The sequence below is a fragment of the Dipteris shenzhenensis genome, chromosome 22, assembly GCF_047967505.1.
Source record: "Dipteris shenzhenensis isolate YYH24624 ecotype China chromosome 22, Dip_SZ_1.0, whole genome shotgun sequence".
Taxonomy (NCBI): Eukaryota; Viridiplantae; Streptophyta; class Polypodiopsida; order Gleicheniales; family Dipteridaceae; genus Dipteris; species Dipteris shenzhenensis.
This window is the reverse complement of record NC_141617.1, coordinates 43,857,531-43,879,093: the sequence shown is the minus strand read 5'-3', so window position 1 is coordinate 43,879,093 and position 21,563 is coordinate 43,857,531. Positions and strand designations below refer to the sequence as shown.

At 38.6% G+C, this 21,563-nt stretch overlaps 1 protein-coding gene across 1 annotated transcript; it reads right to left on the bottom strand.

Moving 5' to 3' along the window:
- Window positions 1-1,536: 1,536 nt before the first annotated feature.
- LOC147888147 (phenylcoumaran benzylic ether reductase IRL1-like) lies at window positions 1,537-3,157 on the bottom strand. The gene is made up of 5 exons (XM_087393969.1): window positions 2,978-3,157; window positions 2,755-2,889; window positions 2,415-2,652; window positions 1,915-2,118; window positions 1,537-1,700 (listed from the first exon to the last, which is right to left on the bottom strand). Exons 1-5 carry the CDS (start codon window positions 3,155-3,157, stop codon window positions 1,537-1,539), a joined length of 921 nt encoding a protein of 306 aa, XP_087250095.1.
- Window positions 3,158-21,563: the final 18,406 nt, after the last annotated feature.

Sequence of the window (21,563 nt, the reverse complement as noted above, 5' to 3'; positions counted from 1 at the left end):
CAAACCATGAAAGTAGCAGAAGCAACAAAAGCAACACAAGCTCACCTATGAAAGAGAGGTGCTTTGTACCTTGGGAGCGATGGAAGAAACAAAACCAAGTAGTGGATTGTGAGTATTAGTTCTTTTGTAAGCTTTAGTCTTGTTTGATACATTATTTTTCTTGTAGCAATACATCTAATGCTTCTAATTTGGGTTCACATGATATTGACGATGATTGACAGGCTCCTACTAAGGTTGAAATGGACTATGCGTGGTGCAATGGCACATATGCTCGTTTCCATAGCTTGGAGAGGGAGGGGACTCTGGTTGATTGGGTGGCAGCTTCATGTCCACGTGTAAGTGTTCGATCCTTCTTGTTCTCAATCATCTTTTAAAATTTAGCTTTAGTCATATTTCTAAATTATCACATGCAACATTCTCAGGGCACGAGAGTGGGTTGAGTGATGACACAAGTGAGGGGTCCAAAGGTGATGATGGTGGAGATCCAGAGGACGAGGATGAGGGAGGCAGTGATGATGAAGATCTAGAGGATGAGAGTTTTGGAGAGGACGATCACATCATCTATTAGCTTACTATATCTATGATCTTATACATGGCCATCTTTTGGGCACTTTGCCACCTCGTATTATGTCATGTTTTAGACATTTCTATATTACATGGTTCACCATCTTTTGGCCATTTTTTTACTACATGATAGTGGGGTAGAATTGAGCTAAACAAGCCCTATTCTACTCCACAATTGTTTTTAAAAATATATAACATCATTGGTATTTATAGATGCTCATACCAATGCTATAGTAACTGAAGCATACTCACATACATATCGACGAGCATATCAATGAATATATCGATGGATATATCGACATGTTTGTTCCAACTAACATAGTGACTTAGCTACCAATGTTTTCATGTTAGGAAAAAATATTCCAAAATATTTTATGTCGGTAAGTGTGTGGGAAAGCGCACAACTCCTCATAGTGCAACCATTGTAATTTCATATTTAAGCATTAAATCCAATAATCTATCTTCGTCTCCCTTAGTTACATGAAATAAGAACTATCTAGGGTTAGACAATTTATCACACACTATCCAATTGTCACTTGCAATATCATAGCCCTATTTATATAAACAAGAACTATCTAGGGTTAGACAATTTATCACACATTATCCAATCATCACTTGTAATATCATAGCCCTACTTATATAAACAAACCTAAAGAAATAAAAAATGCATAAAATTTTGCATTTTTGTTTAAAAATTCTCCCATAGAGCTACCTTAAATATCTTGTTAATTGTATCGTTCCACCTTTGGCACACTTTAGCATATTCAATATTGACTAGGACACATTTACACTAAACGTCACTTGAGAAACAACAAATGCAAAGTTTATTATCACACTATGCTTGATACTGGAGATTGGTCAGACAAGCATTCTTGTGGTTTTCATACAAGCAATCCAAAATGTGTCCAAAGTACGTAGCTATAATCAATCTTACAAGATTGGGATGTCAAATATTGGCATCTTGAATTTTCACTACAAATACTTCTCAAGCATTTCATCCACAGTAGTGCATTTTACTTTCGGATAGAGTTGAGAGGCTTCCACATCATTGGCACCAAGTTCAAAATTACAATGTCCACCTTTCACGAATATGACATGGATGTATGCAGCATACACATTTCCTGGATACCAAACAAAACAACTTAGAAACTAACTAGAGAAGTTGCTAAACCTTCACTCAATACATAAGGTCCTTATCTGTCTATTCCCATGACAATTTTTAAGTACATAAGGTCCTCTTCTAAAAAATGAATTTAGTTAATTAAAAAAAAATCGAATTCAAAGAAGGTCCCCACATAAGGGGAAAAAAAATTTTAAGTCCATGCTTGGGGTAGCCCACACATGCCTTACCTTTTGCCTGTTCCATCAAATTTTCCTTTGAGATAAACACCTTATCAAGGCTCTTCCCAATTTTTCTCTCCCATAACTGCACGACCTTAGCTTGAGAGAGAATATTTGTAGGTGGTCTTAAATGTACAGTTTTATTTAAAGTCCTTGGATCCATGGCAATCTTCATAGTGTACAATCCAATATCCTCTTCGCTTAAAAGGACAACTGTTAGGAGACACCTAATTAGTATCTTTGTGACAAGTGCGGATAGAGCCTATTCAGGTTGCATAAAGTAAGTTATCTTAATAAGATCCATTATTTGTATTCTCCTAATCGTTGACCGTCCCCCCATCCCCACAGTTTGCACCCATACGCACGTCCAACGGCGCTCGGGACTAGCAATGAAATGCGATGCCCAAATTGCAGTGTATAATTGCATCTGTGAGACTATTCTCTACAATAGACACTAACGCTTGGAATGTTTAGTGTACTGCCGTACATCTATTAAACCTCTAACGCACCTTTTGCATTACCATCGCCATAGATACGAACTTTATCCCTTGGTGGAGACGCAAGTCCCGGTTGCATGAGGCCCTTCAGATAATAATCTCCGAAGCCAAAGCTTGAGACGTAGGTATGAGGTATCCTTGCATCTTCTGTAGCCCTACGAATTTTCAATTTACAAATGGAATTGAACTGGGCAAGCTCGAGGCCTTGCACATGATCCACATCGATGCCGAACTCTGATGGAATAAAGCGCTGCACACATCGACAGAAAGCGATAAAATCATGAATACTGCAGTGAGGCAAGCAGGAGTTAAAGCCGCTGTAATGCTAGCAGGGGATGAGTGCATGCATTACCTTGATAGTTCCTACTTCCTTGATGGCAGAGATGATGTGCATCTGGTTCATTATTTGCTCTTCTGTCACTGCCGATATCACGATGTCTACTAGTTTTATCGCAGCCAAAACGCTTTTGTAATCCTCCAAGGAGCCCTGCAGGAAAACAAAAACACTCGATCATCTATGCCGTAACCGAAGAGGAGGACTGAAATAAACGTTTAGAGTGAGTATAGCAAAGAACCTCGAGAATAGTGATGCCACCTTCTTGCAGCGAGGCGATCAAGTGGCATTTGGACAGTATGGTAGAGGGTCGGACGAGGGCGAACGTGGGGTGATGCAAGGAGGCACTGGAAAGAGCGATGAATTTTCCGATGTTACCAGTGGCTCCGATGATCAGCACTCTGCTCTTCTCGGCTTCCATGGCTACAGAGCCAAAGATACTGCCTCTCACTGACAGCAAGCTCTCGTCTTATAACAAATGCAGCGCCCTTCCGTCCCAACCACACCGATCGCCAGCCGACGCAAAGGATAGCGACGTTGCGTATTTCAACCTTTGCGGAAAAAGTAAGAGAGCTACATCGACGGGCTAAGACAGTCAAATTCAAGCAATTAAATGGGCTTGGTTCAATGCCCTGCATGAATTCCACGAAAAACAGCAACTTTGCACGCATAAATTCAAGCGAAGCGAAAGGAGAGTTTGTAAATGAGCTCGGTTCAAAGCCCATGAATTCCACGAGAAAGAATCTCTATATAGTGAAGTGCTTCCAAACTAGGAAATTCATGCATATTTGCTAGACAGAACTAACCATTTTGTCCTCCTTGTCTAGAGAATTGTATTTGCTATATAGCTATCGAGTAAATGCCAGCCGATGCAATAAGGATAGCGACATTGTATATTTCAACCTTTGAATGTAGAAAAAGTAAGAGAGCTACATCGACGGGTCTTAATTTTTTGCTTGGGAAACAACAACTTTCCACGCATAACATATGAAGTAATAAGAGATCAAATTCAAGCTAAACAATGAATTGCATGAGAAACAATGGTTTAGGTCTTGGTCTTTGAAGCAACGCATAAGAGCTAGTTCAAAGGGCATGACCATGTGCCACCCTTCCACATAAGAGGACCCATAAGGTGTGTTGTACATAATCCATGGTAGTAATATTATAAAATGTAAGGTGGCATGGTTCCTCCGTGTGCCACCCCTCCACCTAGGCAGTCCCATACCTACATTTAGTGAGATATGGCCTAAAGTCCATGAGAGAAGTAATATAAAATAGGTGGAGATGGATATTATATTGGATTATTCCCTCCATGTAGGATAAGCCCATGTGGGGGGGGTATAGATAGTCCAAGGATGGAAGTTAAATAAAGGGAAAAATAGGATGAGGTGGCAAGATTCCTTGTGCCAACCCTCCACTTGTCCTCCTAGAGGTTTGAACGTATTATAAAATTGGAAAGAGACTAAGGGAGTATCATAGACTTGAGATATGGGGCTTGATTTATGTGGAAAAATGAGCCAAAGGGTTGTCTCACACAATTGAGAGTGTGTAATCGCCTAGCTCACATGGGAGACTTTTCCACACACACCATGCTTGTGGGAGGATGCATTTATTGGGAGAGACCCCCTCTCTTGGCTATAAAAGGAGAGGGCTATTCCTTGATGGGACACACTCATTCTTGTAAAGCCACCTAGCTAGTACTTGGATTTCCCCCTTCCCTTCCTTTCAAATAAAGCATGGCCCTCTTCCCTTGATGTCTCCATCTTTACATTCCTCCTTCCATCATGTACATGCTTCTCTTTCCCCTCTCCCTCTTGCTTTGTGCCATAGACTCCCTCTTCATCCTATCCAATAAATGTGAGCCTTTATATGGAGAATCAAGTGGATTTTGCCTTTCTTATATAGGAAATTTGATTACTTATATTGTTCTATCTAGTAAATGTGAGTTTAAATATGGAGAATAGAAAGTTTGTTATATAGTGAATTGTATTTCCCATATAGCACAAGTATATTGCTATGTAGGAAATGCAAGATTTTATATGGAGAATAATGTGAATTTTTAGTTTGCTATGTAGGGAAGTGTATTTCCTATGTAGCCCAAGTATGTTGCTATCTAGGAAATGTGAGTTTGCATATGGAGAATGAATTAGGATCTATGATTCCTATATAGAAAATGAGGTTTTTATCAAGCAAGTTGGAGAGAATATATCTATCTATTACTTATTAACCATGGACAAAGGAAAAAAAAAGCAAGGACACATGGCAACTTGGAGACTAAGAGCATGCCACATATCCAAAATTTGAGCCTTTGGACCTTTGAAATACTCTCCTTCATTTGAGAATTTTGAATTGAAAGGGATGCTTGAAACTACCTTCATGGTTTTTGAATTTGAAGCAACGCATACCTCATGACTATTTACAAAACTTGGCGTTTTAATAGTTAATGAAGTATTTAAAACTTTGCAAACATTAAACATTAGTCTTTCGTGAACACTCCCTGTTCTCGAACATGTGTGCATGTAAGCAAGATAGACCAACAACATGTACATGGGGTACTTAGCTCAGATGTGAATTATACGTATGAGTGGCAGCTTCGTTTTCTTTTCAACATCTCAAGGTTTCCTTTGTCTTAGATACTAGATATGCCACACTACATTATTCATGACAACTCAATGGGTGTGTGAGGACAATATTTTTAAAAGAAAATAAATATGTGTCATCTATCTTAGACACCAGATATTCCATAATATGTTAGTCATGATACTTAATATACTAATACCTTCATGCACCTAGAGGCATCACATCGATCCATAAACATGACCAAGGTTGGATGCGTATATATCCATTTATGACCTTGAAGGGATAAAACATGGGTTTTGTAAGAGATATAACTAGATTGCATGGGTTTTGTAAGAGATATAACTAGATTAAAGGATGATTCCTTGATGATCCATGTTTGAAACATGCATAATGTGACTTCCTATCTAGTGTTGTAATGATTTGCATGTTGAATGTGCATAATGCAACTTCATAACTTAGTCCAATTCTATAGTGTCATTCAAGATTGATTTCTTAACCCCCTATTCAATCTTCCTTGTATCATAAATAGCCTCAGGGGGTCCAACTTGGGAAATGTAAGTGTACCATGAGAGTTCAAAATGTGGGGTATTTTTATTCTTCAAACTCATAGAAATATATTTATGACAAGAGTAATTTTATGTAAGTGTACCATGAGAGTTCAAAATGTGGGGTATTTTTATTTTTTAAACTCACAGAAATATGTTTATGACAAGAGTAATTTTATGCAATATTTCAAAATTAACAGGTAGGGTGCATTTATTCCCCAAGTCCTAGAAGCAAAAAACTTGAACTTTTCATCTTCAAAGCACCTAGATAAGCCAAATTGTTGAAAATTTTATTGAGTTGACCTTAATTTTACACCACCACCAAAGACATTGAACTCTTGGGATTCATACTATTGATGATGTTCAGATCACAAAGTTGAATGGGTTCGAAATATTTATATTCTTTTTCACATGAAAATGGACTTGACAATATTATTGTCGAAATAAATATTTGTGTGTCTGTGTGTGTGTGTGGAGATTAAGAGAGAGAGAGAGAGAGAGAGAGAGAGAGAGAGAGAGAGAGAGAGAGGAAGAGGGAGGGAGGTACATATGTTAACACATGCACGTGTTTAAATTAAAAGAGATTTTCATTTTCTCCTAGCATAAGGATAGGTCATAAACAATTGGAAGATATCCTATTTTGTGGGCTTCAAATCTTTTGCACATCCCATTTCCCTTTAACATCCCAAAATAATAGAATTTCTCATTACGATATATTCTTTACTTCAAACATATGTAGAGGTCATTCCAATGTCTATATCTTCCACTCATGAACTATATAGAAGCTTAACCATCCATGCATTATTCAAGCATCCTTGTCATAAGCTTACTTGTTGTCACATGCCATAAGTATGCATAAGTACTCTCATGTTTCTATGTGTGCATAAGCACACGTGTGCACACATGAATTATTAAGGATGAGGCATTTCAAAGGGTAAAAATTTTAGTTTTACATGCTGTCAAAGTTGGAAAACATCCTCTAAGGACCCTTCCCTCAATCCTTTTTTCATTGATTTTCTTCAGGGCAATAATTTTGTGCACAATTGTTTGCTAATGATAGAATTATGGTTTTTCTATAATAAAGGAGAAAGTCACCACTTAATGGGAATCCTTTGTTTGTTTTGTGAGACTTCGGGGGCTAAATCTATAGTTAGTAAAAAAAATTGCGATTAATTTTGCAGTAGTGTTGATGGGCATGAAGATTGGATTGATTATCTTTCTTTGCATTGTGTTAGGACAAGGGCAACAATCAAATATCTAGGGCTTTGCTAGGGTAGGCTTGTTAGTAAGGAAATGCTTTGATAGGTTTAAAGGTAAGTTAAGAGAAAAATCATAGAGGTGGCATGGCTAGTGTCTAAGGTGGAATGTTAGAATTATAGTTATCCCTTAGTGTTGCTACTACATTTTTGAATTTAGTATGGGGTCTTAAGAAGACTCATTGGTTGGAAATGGAGAAGCTATTTAGGAGGATCTAGGTTTCTTTGGATAGAAGTTGTAGAAATAAAGAGGATGCATTTTAGTCCATAAAAGCTCTCAAGGTTCCTAAGGGTCATGGTGGGGTGAGCTTGGTTGTCATGGATGCCTTTGATTCAGTTCTACTATGCAGATGGTTGCCCAACATGTTTGAGTGCAATGCTCCATGTTAGTAGAAATAGTGAAGTTGGTAGTAATTAGGGCATGAAAGTTGGCACATGTCATGATTTGGGATAGTATTCTAAACTACTGTATTTTTTTACTTTTAAAATTAAGGATTTTTCTCTAATTGCATTAGTTTGGGCTTGGTTTGGACGAGGAGATTAGTCTTGCATGGAGATGGCAGTATGTTGAAGTTGCTAGGAGACTATTGTAACCTATGAATCTAAGCCCCTTTCTAAGCTTAATCTAGCAAAATCCATAAAGGTGTACCATAAAGGCATTCATCTTCAGGCGTAGCTGAGGGATTTTCTTCAAAATGATTGGAAATCTTTGGAGGACCTCAAGGTTGAACTTGGGTTAGTGTAGGATGAGATTCTTCTCCTTGGAAGGCCTTGTCTTGAGTTGTGTGACAAATGAGTGACCCTATGACTATGAAGTAAGATCTAGTTGATGGTTGCTACCTAGGTGGGGTTTGCTTGTTGAGGAAGTTGACTACTGCTGCTGCTAAGGTAGTGTACAAGGTTCTCCTTGTGTGCAAGTCTCTTGTTTTAAGGCTTAATGAGAGAAGATATATTGTAGGGTGGCTTGTGGTGGAGGCACCTAGGGGGTATTTGATTCATGCTAGGTGGAGGGAAGGCAAAGCTGCATGCAAATCCCTACAAAATGACCACAAGGTCATTCTAGATTGTCTAATTGCATGCAAATCCCTACAAAACAACCACAAGGTCATTCTAACATGAAAATGCAGCAAAAAGAAAGCTAGAAGTACAACAATGTGAGGCAACATTGCATCAACAATGTGAGATGGTCACCCATCCATTTCTTCAAACCTATCCTTGTTGCAACTCCCTAATAATTTGGCAGAGCTTGTGCAGGTGGACCCTGAGACCCATGGTCAAGTGAGAAAAAGATGCACTAGAAAGATCCAAGGCACCAAAAATTGAGCGGGAATGGGGGAAGGGGGAAAACCAAAATGGGTTTCTCCCAAACGGCTAACTCATCGATTGGAAAGAGTGCCTCCAAGGCAGACCTTTAAGCTATTACCTTCTTTCATTGGCTATTGGCTAAAGTGCTCAAGTTCTTCACCATGCAACCGTCTTGAGGGAATCCTTTGTCTGAGATCCTCTACGAGAAGCTCGGAGGGGTCACTGTGTATAAACCCTCTATACCACGTGCGTTCAAGGCCTATTTCTAAAATCCCTTATCTGTAAATTTTTCATTAATAAAATGTACCCTTTTTCTATAAAAATCTATAAATTTTTCTCAAAACTAGATTAAATAGTCCCTTATGTATATGTATTTCTGTAAATTTTAGAAATAAAAAATATCCTTCTGTTGAACTCGCATGATAGGGTTACATATGATGAGTGACCCCCCCGAGACGAGAAGAGCAAGATCAAGTGGATATGGTATTGAGATATGGTGCCATGAGCACATAGATTAAAGGCTAAGGTATGTGCTAAGGAAAGAATTAAAGTAGCCACCCTAGGATGTGGACTACAAGATGCAGAGATGTGGATTGAGGATATCCACAAGGAGAGATGTGGATGAGAGGATCACACAAGTGTTGACTATTCTAAGGGCACTCTCTATATAAGAGGCCTATCATGTATTGTTAAATAAGAGAGAAATGCACATTCACTCAAGATTCTTTTTATGAGTCCAAGCTAATCTTTCTTGGAACCTAATTGACTTGAGGTACATGTCATGAGCATTCTCTTCATCATGTCTTCACATAGGTTCCATCCACCTTCGAGCGCTCCATAGATCCTGAGGCACACATGTTTTCTCATGGTATCAGAGCATAGGTCTAGTCTCTAGATTAGTTGTAGTCTTGTCTTAGGAGCACATGTTTTCTCCTAGGTTAGTTTTAGTTTTAGATTTAGAGCAAATTTTCGTCCCTTGAGAGAGAAATTTTCCGTCCATCCATTGTTGAGATATCGATCTCCACTCGCGATATGCCAGGGTGACCATTGTGCATTTATGTCACCAACTTGTTAGCTACAGATGCGATTGGTACACTGCCCACGAATAATAGCTGTATGATAGCTATCCTTATCTACTCTAGTTTGTGGCTCAGTTAGTATGCCACCTTAGTTAGTTGAGTTTGGTTTGAGACCCACATATAGGGTTCTTCTATTTCTTTGTACTAGAGTTCTTTTGGCTTTCACAACTAAGAAGAGGAAAACTGTTTTTAGCCTCCACCTTTGTGTGTATTCCCCCATTGTGCATGTGAGAAAGCCGTAAGTGAGACTCCTTCCCTCTCTCCCACTATCTTCACATGGTATCAGAGCCTTGTTCGTGGTAAGGAGCTCAAGAAAGCAAACCAAGTTTGCGGTGTCTTGGTAAGAGGACCAGTGTTGCTTTCCTATTTCGAGTTTGGGAGCAAATCTATGCAGGTAGCACAGCCAGAAGTGCAAGAGTGCATTGTCTTAGATTGAGATGCCCTTCGCAGTGTGGCGAGAGTGTAGTATATGCTGTGGGATTGGGCGAAGCCCTCAGTGAATTTATTTTTTTGATTCGAGGCCATTTCGAGGCCATTTTTAAAGGCGGAAGTTCTTCACAGGCACTCAGGAAAAGGCCCTGTTTTTGTTGTGGGAACATTACTCTGCTGGTCGGTGAAAAGTTACCGCAGAAATTGCATCGTATGCCTGTGTGCAGAGATATTGGGAGTTGCAGAATCATGCTTGTTGCCTGTTGATGGAAAATCATCACTAGGAAAGTGACTATGTGGTCAAATACCACTTTCGTCAGTTTTGCAGATCTACCTATGTGAGGCAAAAGCTGTCTTTTCGCAGTGACAGAATATTTTGTAGTCTTCTATAATGGCGTCTGATTCTCTTTCACAGATTGTCACAGAAAAGCTTGACAAGAACAACTTCCAGGCATGGAAGTTTAGAATGACGAATTTCCTTATGGGAAAAGGCTATTGGGAGTTCATTACAGGAAATGAAGAAGAGCCAGTTCTTCCTAATGTTCCCAATCAATACTAGGAAATGTAGGCATTTAAAGGATGGCATGAGAGAGCCAGAAAAGTTATGTACTGGCTGTCTATCAGTATTTCGGATTCTATGATTGTGCATATTCAGGATGCAAGTACGCCAAAGGAGGCATGGGATACTTTGGCAAAAATGTACAGCACAAATACGCAAGCTAGGAAAATGCAGCTCAAACAGGAGTTGCACAATGTGCAGAGAGAAAATTTGAGCATAAATGACTACCACATGAAGGTGAAGAAAATTGCAGATGCACTTGCTTCCATTGGGTCGCCAGTGGAAGATGATGATCTAGTTTCTGTGACCTTGAATGGTCTAGGAAAGGATTATGCACAGTTCTGGACATCCATTGCCGTCCGTGAAAAATTTCTTGATTTTGAAGAGTTGTTTGCTCTTCCAATTTTTGAAGAGCAGAGAAATGGGGGTGCATCTTCTTCAGGAGGAACTTCAAAAGAAACTGTCTTCTACTCAAATGCTGGAAGAGGTAGAGGCAGAGGTAGAGGAGGCCGATCTGTAGGCTGTGGTAGAAATCAGAATATGCAGCAAACTCAAGAAAACCAGTCCTATGCAGGAGGACGTGGTAACTCTAGAGGCAGGGGGAGCCAAAGAGGCCATGGTGGATGGCAGAGAGGCCAAAATGCAAACAACAATGTTGAATGCTACTACTGTAGTAAAATGGGTCATATGGCTAAGGACTGCTACAAAAAGAAGACTGACATTATGAATGGAAAATTGCAGCAAGGCAATAATGCATCTTCCAGTAGACAGGGTGATGACAGAAATGAGCATCTATTTATGGTGCAGCATATGACCAATTCTGTGACAAGTATAGAAGAATGAAATGATGTGTGGTATGTTGACTCAGGTGCATCAAACCACATGACAGGTCATGCAGAATGGATGCAGGATGCAAGGAAAATGGAAAAACTAGGATTTGTGGAGACTGGCGATGATACTGCACATCCTATTGTGCAGATTGGTAAAATTCCTTTGTCTATGCAGGATGGGAAAAAGAAATACCTGTCTGATGTATTTCATGTCCCAAACATCACCAAGAACCTGGTTTCTGTTGGTCAAATGGTTTAGTAGGGCTTGCAGGTCAGATTTAATCCTCATGGATGCTTTGTTGAGGATATGAAAAATAACGTCGCTTGATAGCAAAAGGAAAGAAGAAGGGCAGGATGTTTACGTTGGATGCGGACATGCCTGAATTGAATGCAGCAATGTTTGCACATGGGACCGGTGTAGTTGCAGATATTGATATCTGGCATAAACGCATTGGTCACGTTAATATACAACGACTTAAATCAATGCAAGCCCAAAATATTGTTGTAGGATTACCTAAATTCAAGGTTGCAGAAATGCATAAGATTTGTGAAGCCTGTCAATTTGGAAAACAGGCAAGGAAACCATTTCCTAGGCATGTTCAAGAGAGTAAAAAGCCATTGGAATTAATCCACTCTAATGTGTGGACTACTAAAGCTGCATCTATTGGAGGCTGTCACTATTTTGTCACTTTTATTGATGACTTCAGCAGAAAAGTTTGGGTGCATTTTATGAAAAAGAAAAGTGAAGTGTTTGGGCACTTCAAAGCTTTTAAAGCTATGGTTGAAAAAGAAACAGCCTGCAAATAAAATGCCTAAGGTCAGATGGAGGGGGAGAGTACCTCTCAAATGAGTTTGCAAAGTTCTTGTAGGAGCATGGCATAAAGCAGCAATATTCATGTAGTCATACCCCACAGCAAAATGGAATTGCAAAAAGGAAAAACAGGCATATTGGAGAGGTATCTAGGGCCATGCTAAATGAGAAAGATCTACCAGATTATTATTCGGCTGAAGCAGTTGCTACTGTAGTTTACATAATGAACAGGACTCCCACTGCAGCAATACATGGCATGACGCCAGAGGAGATGTATACTGGTAGGAAACCAGACATTTCTCATTTGAAAATTTTTGGTTGCATTGCCTATGTTCATGTGCCAGATGAGTTAAGGTCCAAGTTGGATCCAAAAGCTGAAAAGTGCATCTTTATTGGTTATTCTCTGCAGCAAAAAGGGTATAGATGCTATAACCCTTCTACTCGTAAGTTTACAGTGAGCGGAGATGTTGTTTTTGATGAGATGAGAAGCTGGTATAAACCAGTAAATGTGATGATTGATGTAGATGCACAAAATGGTAATGCTGCACAGAATTCAATGCAACAGTCACAAAATATCAGTGGACCTGCAGTGTCCTCTAGCAGTGGTTCACATACTTTGCCATGGATAGGCAAATTGAGATCAGGAGAATCTCCTCAAAGCAATGCAGATAGTGGTACACAGGTATCACGAAAAGGAAAAGAGAAGGTAGATCAGCCCATGTTTGATGTGAATGCAGGTCACTCTTATGTGGATGGTGAATCCAGTGGCTCAGAACAGAGCATTGATGATGAGTTGGGTATTCCTTCTATTGTTACACCTGGAGTAAGGAAGACCAGGGATGTTTTGAGAGCAACTGGAAGTGAGCCTATTTTGCGCAGGTCTACGAGAGCTAGGTATCCTGTGGATAGGCTGAAATATGATGGATTTACCGCCATTCACTATGCCTATATGGTCAAAGTGATACAGGAACCAGAACTGACTTCTTTTGAGCAAGCCATGGGAAATGAAAAATGGGAGAAAGCCATGGATGAAGAAATGGATGCCTTGGAAGCCAATGCTACATGGGAATTGGTGCCTTTCCCTAAAAACAAGAATGCAATTGGTTGTAAGTGGGTTTATAAGATCAAGCACAATGCAGATGGTTCTGTGAATAGATACAAGGCAAGATTAGTTGTCAAGGAGTATGCATAGACATACGGCATTGATTATGAAGAAACATTCAGTCCGGTTGCAAGGATGGCAACTGTAAGAGCAATCATTGCTATGGCTGCATCAAAGGGATGGTCTTTACACCAGATGGATGTAAAGAATGCCTTCTTGCATGGTGATTTGCAAGAAGAGGTCTTTATGGAGCAGCCAGCAGGTTATGTTCATGCTATTCATCCTGAGTTTGTTTGTAGGTTGAAGAAAGCCTTGTATGGCTTGAAGCAAGCACCTAGAGCATGGTCTGACAAGATAGGATAGTATCTTGTCACTATTGGCTTTTAGATTTCCAAGGCAGATTTCTCACTCTATGTGAGAAAAATAGAGAAAGGGATTATGCTGCTTGTCATTTATGTTGTTGATTTGATCATCACAGGTGATAGTGATGAAGATATCCTTCATGTGAAAATGCTATTGAAGTAGAAATTTGAGATGAAGGATTTTGGAGAGCTGCGTTATTTCTTGGGCATTGAGGTGATTAGATCACCAAGTGGGATATAGCTCTTGCAGAGGCAATATGGATTGGACATGCTGTCCAAATATGGGATGATAGGCTGTAAGCCTATTTCAGTTCCTTTGAAGCAGAATGTGAAGCTGAGCACAGATGCAAGTGAGCTTCTGGAAGACCCTACTATGTACAGACGCATAGTAGGAAGTTTGATTTATATGACTATTACCAGGCTAGATTTAAGCTATGCTGTTGGATTGGTAAGTCAGTTTATGCAGAAGGAAACCGCATTTGGATGTGGCTAGATGCATACTCAGGTATGTGAAGTCCACATTGCAGTATGGACTATTTTATGAGGCTGGGGTTCAGATACAGTTGCATGGATACACTGATGCTGATTGGGCTGGTAGTATTTCTGATAGACAATCTACCAGTTGGATATGTGTTCTCTTTTGGGAGTGCTGTAGTCACTTGGAGCAGCAAGAAACAGCCTACAGTTGCCTCTTGTCGAGAGCATAGAGGCTGAGTACAGGGGTGCAACAATGGCTGCATGCGAGGTAGCTTGGTTGCATAAGCTACTCTATCATATGCATCAGTCTACAGATGGGCCAATTGTCATTTATTGTGACAACATGAGCAGTATACACTTGGCAAATAACCCAGTTTATCATGCTAGAACAAAGCACATTGAGGTGCATTATCACTATGTGCGGGAGAAGGTTTTACTAGGTCTTATTGATCTAGTTTATGTCAGCACAGAGGATCAGGTAGCTGACATATTCACGAAAGCATTGGGCGCAGAGAAGTTGCGCAAGTTCAAAGACCTGCTTGGTGTGTAGGAATTGGGATTGAGCTCAAGGGGGAGTGTTGAGATATCGAGCTCCACTCGCGATGCCAGGGTGACCGTTGTGCATTTATGTCACCGACTTGTTAGCTGCAGACGCGGTTGGTACACTGCCCATGAATAATAGCTGGATGACAGCTATCCTTATCTACTCTATTTTGTGGCTCAGTTAGTATGCCACCTTAGTTAGTTGAGTTTGGTTTGAGACCCACATATAGGGTTCTTCTATTTCTTTGTACTAGAGTTCTTTTGGCTTTCACAACTAAGAAGAGAAAAACTGTTTTCAGCCTCCACATTTGTGTGTATTCGCCCATTGTGCATGTGAGAAAGCCGCAAGTGAGACTCCTTCCCTCTCTCCCACTATCTTCACATCCATTTCATAAGAGATTCATGAGTTGAGTGTCCATTCATATTTGAGAGCATTCTTTGATTTTTTGCAAAGAGGAAGAAGAGATTTCCATTCATGCCTCAGAGATTTGGTGAGAGTCTGATTCACAAAGAATCCCTATGAGTCTTCTTGTGTGTGAGAGAGAAAGAGTTTCTACAACTCTATCTATAGCCAGCCGAGGCAACGCTTCTTCTACCTCAATCTAAGGCAGCCGATTGCAACAAAGGCAACATAGAGCTGCCATAGCCTAATCAGCAACTTTTCCCAACCATACAAGCTTTCCTTCTACTGAATCAACATAGTAAAAGCTAGTAGCTCTCTCCTCACAAGCTCCAAGCTTCTACACCTTCAACAGAAGCTGCTCCACCCAATGAGCAACCGGCTCCTTACTGTCCAACTTGCAAGGCGACTCCTTCAATGGGCTCTCTTCACCACTAAATCTCAGCTAGCTTCCTCAAAGCCCCTCATGACTAGTGAGTGGCCTCCACAACAGCCAACCCACTTTAGTAAAATGAACTTTGGGTGGCAAGGACCTCCAGAAGCATAGAAGACTCTCAAATTTCCTCCACAAGCAAATGGGCCGCCTTCATCGACAGCCTACTTTGCGATGGTCTTCTCTGGAAATACCTTTGATAGCCATTAGGGCACACATGGCTCCCATCTGGTGTCCAAACCAAGACCTACCAGATAACCCAGCTACTCAAATGCCTTCCCCTCGTATGGGGGGCTTACAAGTAGAGTTAGCTGGTTCTTGCGTAGTTACATGAGAGTGGAGCATTGATATCTAACATTCTCTATATAGTTTATATAGAGAAAGTTTCATTATAAGGAAAAAATAAATCACCATATACAGAATGTTTCAGAGAATGTTACTATGTAGATAAAATTTCACCACATGGAGGAAAAAATCACTATATAGAGAGTACTTAGATAAGGTCTCACTAGATAGAGAGAAAATTTCTCTCTATAGAGTATTGACCTATAGAATTTCACCATATAGGAGAAACATTTACTATAATGTAGCCCAAATTTTTAACTATATAGCAAATAATATTCACCATGTAATAAAATCATTCATTTATTGTAAATACCATTTCACAATTAATAGAAAAGGTTTGTATTCATTGTTACATACCAAAAGTAAATAAGCATAAACATGAGGTCTTTCATTCAACTCCTAGGTGAATGTCATTTAAAGACAATCCTTCTTGTCCAATGTACTTTACAACTACTTTTTGTTTTTCCAATAACCATGATACTAGATCTTGTCTCATAAGTTTCAAATCATATTCAGCATTTTTCCTGACATTATTACCAATATCTATTCTCAAAGTATTAATATTTGCTTTGAGAAGTTTATAGGCATCAAGCACAGTTTGAGTGCCAAAGTACTTCATCAAAATGGTTTCTTGATCCTCTTGGCTAAATTCATGTACCTGGCAAGCAAATGACATCAAATTAGAAGTTAGTTTTTAAATTGATATAATTGTTTATTAAAAATACGATTGCAATAACAAAATAAACATATTTTCACTTTGCTTGAGGATACTCCATCACAACTTAAATCTAAATTTGGAATTCCACTCAGCATCTATTTAACAAAAATACATAATATTTAATATTTTATCAATAAGCACAAGTTAAGCTTTCTAACATACACAACAAAGAAAGACAATCTATATACCCCTGTTTTCTTCATTCTAGCGAAATCAACATGTGATAGATTCTTTTCTTTCATACTTTGTTGCATCTTCATAGTCAACTGTGACATTGAAATGATAAAGAATAGTTGTCATATTAGGACAGACCACTATTTTACATATATAATTAACATAAGATAAAATGCTTATAAATTTAGAAAAAATCAAGGCTTACCTTGCGTGCTCGACTACTTTTTCTTGATGCATCCATGTCCAAATCTTTTGAATTTTGGGAGGACATCTAATATAAATAAAAGAAAAGCTAGTTAAATTTTTTTTTGGGTAAGAAGACCATAATATATTAGTGTATCAAAAAATAATTAAAGCAAAGAATATAATACTTACATCTATAGGCTCCACATGATCTACAACACGCAAGAGCTCCATGAACTTTATTTGAGAGGTATCATCATTATTCTAAAAACTTAAATTCCAAGTCTTAGTGCCTTCTAATAAAAAATGAAGGGAGCTTTAGATAGTATTAAATCATTTTACATACCTCCTCTACAAAAGTTTTCTCATTGAGTACTTCTATGTTGCAACCATTGTATTGATCCTATATAAAAATAGAATTCAAAATTAGATATGCTAAATAAAGTATCAAACAAGCTAAATAACAAACCTATATTACTTACAAACCTGAACTGAATTTTCTATGATCAGTTCTGGGATATAAACACCCAAATCTCTTCCTATTTAAAAATTACAAATATATAAAGGTTAGTATAATTACAATTACTTTAAAACAAAATTTCCAAAATTTCATAACTATGTAGAAATAGTAATATGATATGATAATACAACAAAGGTACCTCTACAATTTCACATTCCAAATGTTGTTCAAGAAGAGGTTCATCCAAGGAAGTTCCATCATTTTCCTACATAAGATTTAGAATTTCAATCAATCCACATACCTTTGAAAGAAGTCATTAGTGGAAAATATATTACTACAGCTATAATGTACTTACCGGTGTTAACAGTTTTGGAGAAGATTAGTTTTTACCCTTCTTCTTTTGGTACTTCCTCTTAGCTTGGAGTGATCGCACATGCCAAATATATATATCGTCTTGCATCCAAATTAAACTTGTAGCCCCAAAAACCAAGGGCTATATTTCTAAGTAATTTTCTTGAATAGTTGCTTTTATTTTTTCTTGTTCCTTTTTATTGTGTCTCAAATCTCCAATAGGTGAATCTTTGAACCAATTTCGTATAGTACGATAATTGATGTTCATCATCTGTTGTTGATTAGGAAAGTACGTATTCAAAAATGCCTTACTGTATAACTTTCTCTGGTCATGATATTTATGAATAGGCACTCTAAAAATTTGATCATATGATGGTGCCTCTACTGAAGAACTCCATTCTCTTACTTGTTGCGACTCTAATGTTGATCCCAATGAAGCAAGTTCCCCTACAAAGTTTTTTGCACCATTATTTTTATAAATTCTGGACTTTTCTGAATCATGCTCTCAAAAAGAGCAAAGGCATGATTGTTCCTATTATAGAAGATTTCATCTTTTATGATATTAGAAGACTTGCATTCATCCATAATAAAAAGAACATGTTAATAAGTGTTTTTAACACACATAATACTTCTTGTCTCAGCTTTGTAGTTCAAAAAAAATAACAATGTGAAGTTAATAGTTAATCTCTTACCATTTGTGTTACTTGTAAGATCATTTTGTAATACCTATAAGATGGGGATCTGATGATCATGTACGCCACATTTTTAAATACCTATAAGGTAATCATGTATGCCGCATTATTGGAAAACATTTAGGTTCACCATCCATCATAACTTTTCTAGACTTTGTAACTTTAAAATTTGACATAACTTTCACACAACTACTCCAACAGTAAAATGCATTGTCCTCTCTATCCACCTTCCATTGGTCTTGACATTGAGGTTTTAATATTAACCATTCTAGTTTCACATGCTTTTCCTCATAAGACACTTCTCTTATCACAACATACTGGAGTGGATTTGATGATTCATTTGATTCTTCGTCACATCCTTACACCAGCACTATGTCATCTTCTTGTAACCAAGGTGATACATAGCTTATTGATGCTACTTCTAATAATCTCTGTCTTTGGACCACGTCTTTGGTTTCATAAGTGATGATCCTACTACCTGTAAGAAGGGGGATGAACTTATTAACTTCCATTCTTTGACAGAGGGTAGATTCACTCTTGTTGAGTCACTTGCTAGTTTGGGTTCCTGATTTGCATCTTTGCATGCACATGCCATATTGTAAAGTCACTAGACTACTATTTTGAAAATTCAATTTTTGCACCACTTCTACAAACCTTGTAAAGCCTCTAGCTATCACCAGCACTTGGTTGCTATTTGTATATAGGTTTTGTTTTTTGGTGCACCATGGCAAAACCACATGATTATGCCATATTTCATGATCAGAGTAGCAAGCTTGATGATAATAGCTATGGCAATTGGAAGTTCAAAATGTTGATCTTTTTCTTAAGGCAAATCATCAACTAGAGCTCACAAACAAACTAACTTTCCTTGAATATCATCAATGAGCTTGTTGGCCTTATACAATCCCAATTGTATGGAAGATGGTCTCTTTGTAGAATGCTCATGCCAGTGGTTTCATCCATAAGTAGAGACTCATTGTTACTTTCTATAGTGATACATTGTCTATAATAGCTGGCATTGAAGAATAACATAAAATTTCCTTCATACTCAATGGAGAAAACAGAGTTAATCTTTGCTTTCCAATGCCCTATGGGTTGGGTACCAAGATCATCTTCATCAACCTTAACAACTACATGATCCCCATTGCTATAAATCTCACCCATGTATAAAATCCTTTTATATATCATCACTCATATGGACTTTAAGCTTTCATAATAAATTCCTAAGAACTTTTCAACATATTGTAAATCCTCTGTGCAGTTAAAGCTCATACACTTATGATTTAGAGCTTTTGCAAAAACACATTTAGACATACAATCATGATGCTTTTTATACCCCACTTGATCTGAGGATCAGATAGAGCAATGGCGCCACAAATTGCATTCTAAAGACACATACACAAATTTGATTTTGAGCTTTTGTAAAAATCCTTTTAGACATGCAAACATGATGCTTTTCTTACCCCACCTAATCTGAGGATCTGATAGAGCAATGGCACTGCAATTACATTCTATAGGCACACATACATAGATTTGATTTTGAGCTTTTGAAAAAATTCATTTAGACATGCAATCATGATGCTTTTCATGCCCCACCTGATCCGAGGATTCGATAGAACAATGGCGCCACAATTGCATTCTAAAAACACACTTTAGACATATGGTCACGGTGCTTTTCTTGCCCCACTTGATATGATGATCTGATTGAGAAATGGCACCACAATTGCAATCTAAAGCCACAAATACACTTATGATTTAGAGCTTTTGCAAAAACACATTTAGACATACAATCATGATGCTTTTCATAATCCACTTGATTTGAGGATTGGATAGAGCAATGGCACCACAAATTGCATTCTAAAGACACATATAGAAAATCAATTTTGAGCTTTTGTAAAAATCCTTTTACACATGCAATCATGATGCTTTTCTTACCCCACCTGATCCGAGGATCCGATTGAGCAATGGTGCCACGATTGCATTCTCAAAATGATAGCATGTTGCTTTCTTGAATTTCATATAAGAGATGAGTATTTAGAACTAAACAACTTCCATGATTACAAAGCATATCATGAATCTTAAATATTTAAGGTGCAACGAATGATCCATGATATGCATCCTTTGAAGAGACATGGCAGTAGGAGAATGCTAAGCTAACTAGGAATGGAATGGAAATATGGAAAGCATAATGGCAAAATGGAAAGCAAATGAAAGAATAAGTGCTATGCAATAATAACCAATGTACTCACATGATATAAAGCTTGATGTTGACTGATGTGAATGACTCAAGACAAGTACAACACTATATAGTGTGACCCTAGACTCTAGAAAGCCATAGTGTATATGGGATAACTCCTAATATGACACGTGGCATGGACTCACTAGACTCTAAAACACCCCCTAGACACCTAGTACACTCAATTTTGACTCACTTTGGCTTTATATTCCAACACCCCCCCCATGATGGCAAGGTGAGAGAATAGAGGAGAGAATCCACACCACTGACAGCATCCAACTATTAGCCTATGCAATCTCAGAGGCAAGTGTGTATGGCTCAGAGGCTAGTGAGCATGGTACAACAGACTCAGAGGCTCATCTAGTATGGCTCAGAGGCCCAACATGCATGGATGCAAAAGACTAAGAGCATGGCTCGAAGGCTGGCGAGCATGACACAACAGGCTCAAAGGCTCTACCAAGCATGGCTCGGAGGCTCAACAATGGAGAACTCATCAACGGAAGGACTCCTTCCAATACATCCCCCCATGGCTTCATAACATGAAGTGGTAGGAAGCCACACACAAATAAACAGGAAAACTAATACATCAATACTCAATACATATCATTTTATGGGGACTACCTAGGGCAGAGGACCCCAAAATACATCAAGTTTTAGGAGTAATAAAAATAGATCTCTTAGGAGTAAGAGATGTCCTCCAAGTAGCTAATGCACATGTGTTCACATCCCTAGGAGTCGATGATGATGTCAATGAAGCACTAGGCATGGATGGCCCAAAAATGTGTCGGTGAAGTCCATGGGGTAGCTACATGGAGCACTCACATGGTGACTCTCAAAATGGCTAGGGGAGAGTCACCGATGTCGAAGTAGAGGCCGGAGGTGTCATGAGCACTCAGAGAGTCAGTCAAGAGTGGAGCTTGGGCACCAAGGACAATCGGGGCAATAATAAGAGAAGTT

Excerpts from the sequence above, each read along its gene's own strand:
- LOC147888147 (XM_087393969.1), bottom strand. The coding sequence starts at position 3,157 with ATGGAAGCCGAGAAGAGCAGAGTGCTGATCATCGGAGCCACTGGTAAC. Across the intron at positions 2,119-2,414 it reads TGGCGATGGTAATGCAAAAG|TTGTCCTTTTAAGCGAAGAG; the intron begins GTGCGTTAGAGG and ends GTCTCCTAACAG. Across the intron at positions 1,701-1,914 it reads TTTGATGGAACAGGCAAAAG|TTGTTTGGTATCCAGGAAAT; the intron begins GTAAGGCATGTG and ends TTCTAAGTTGTT.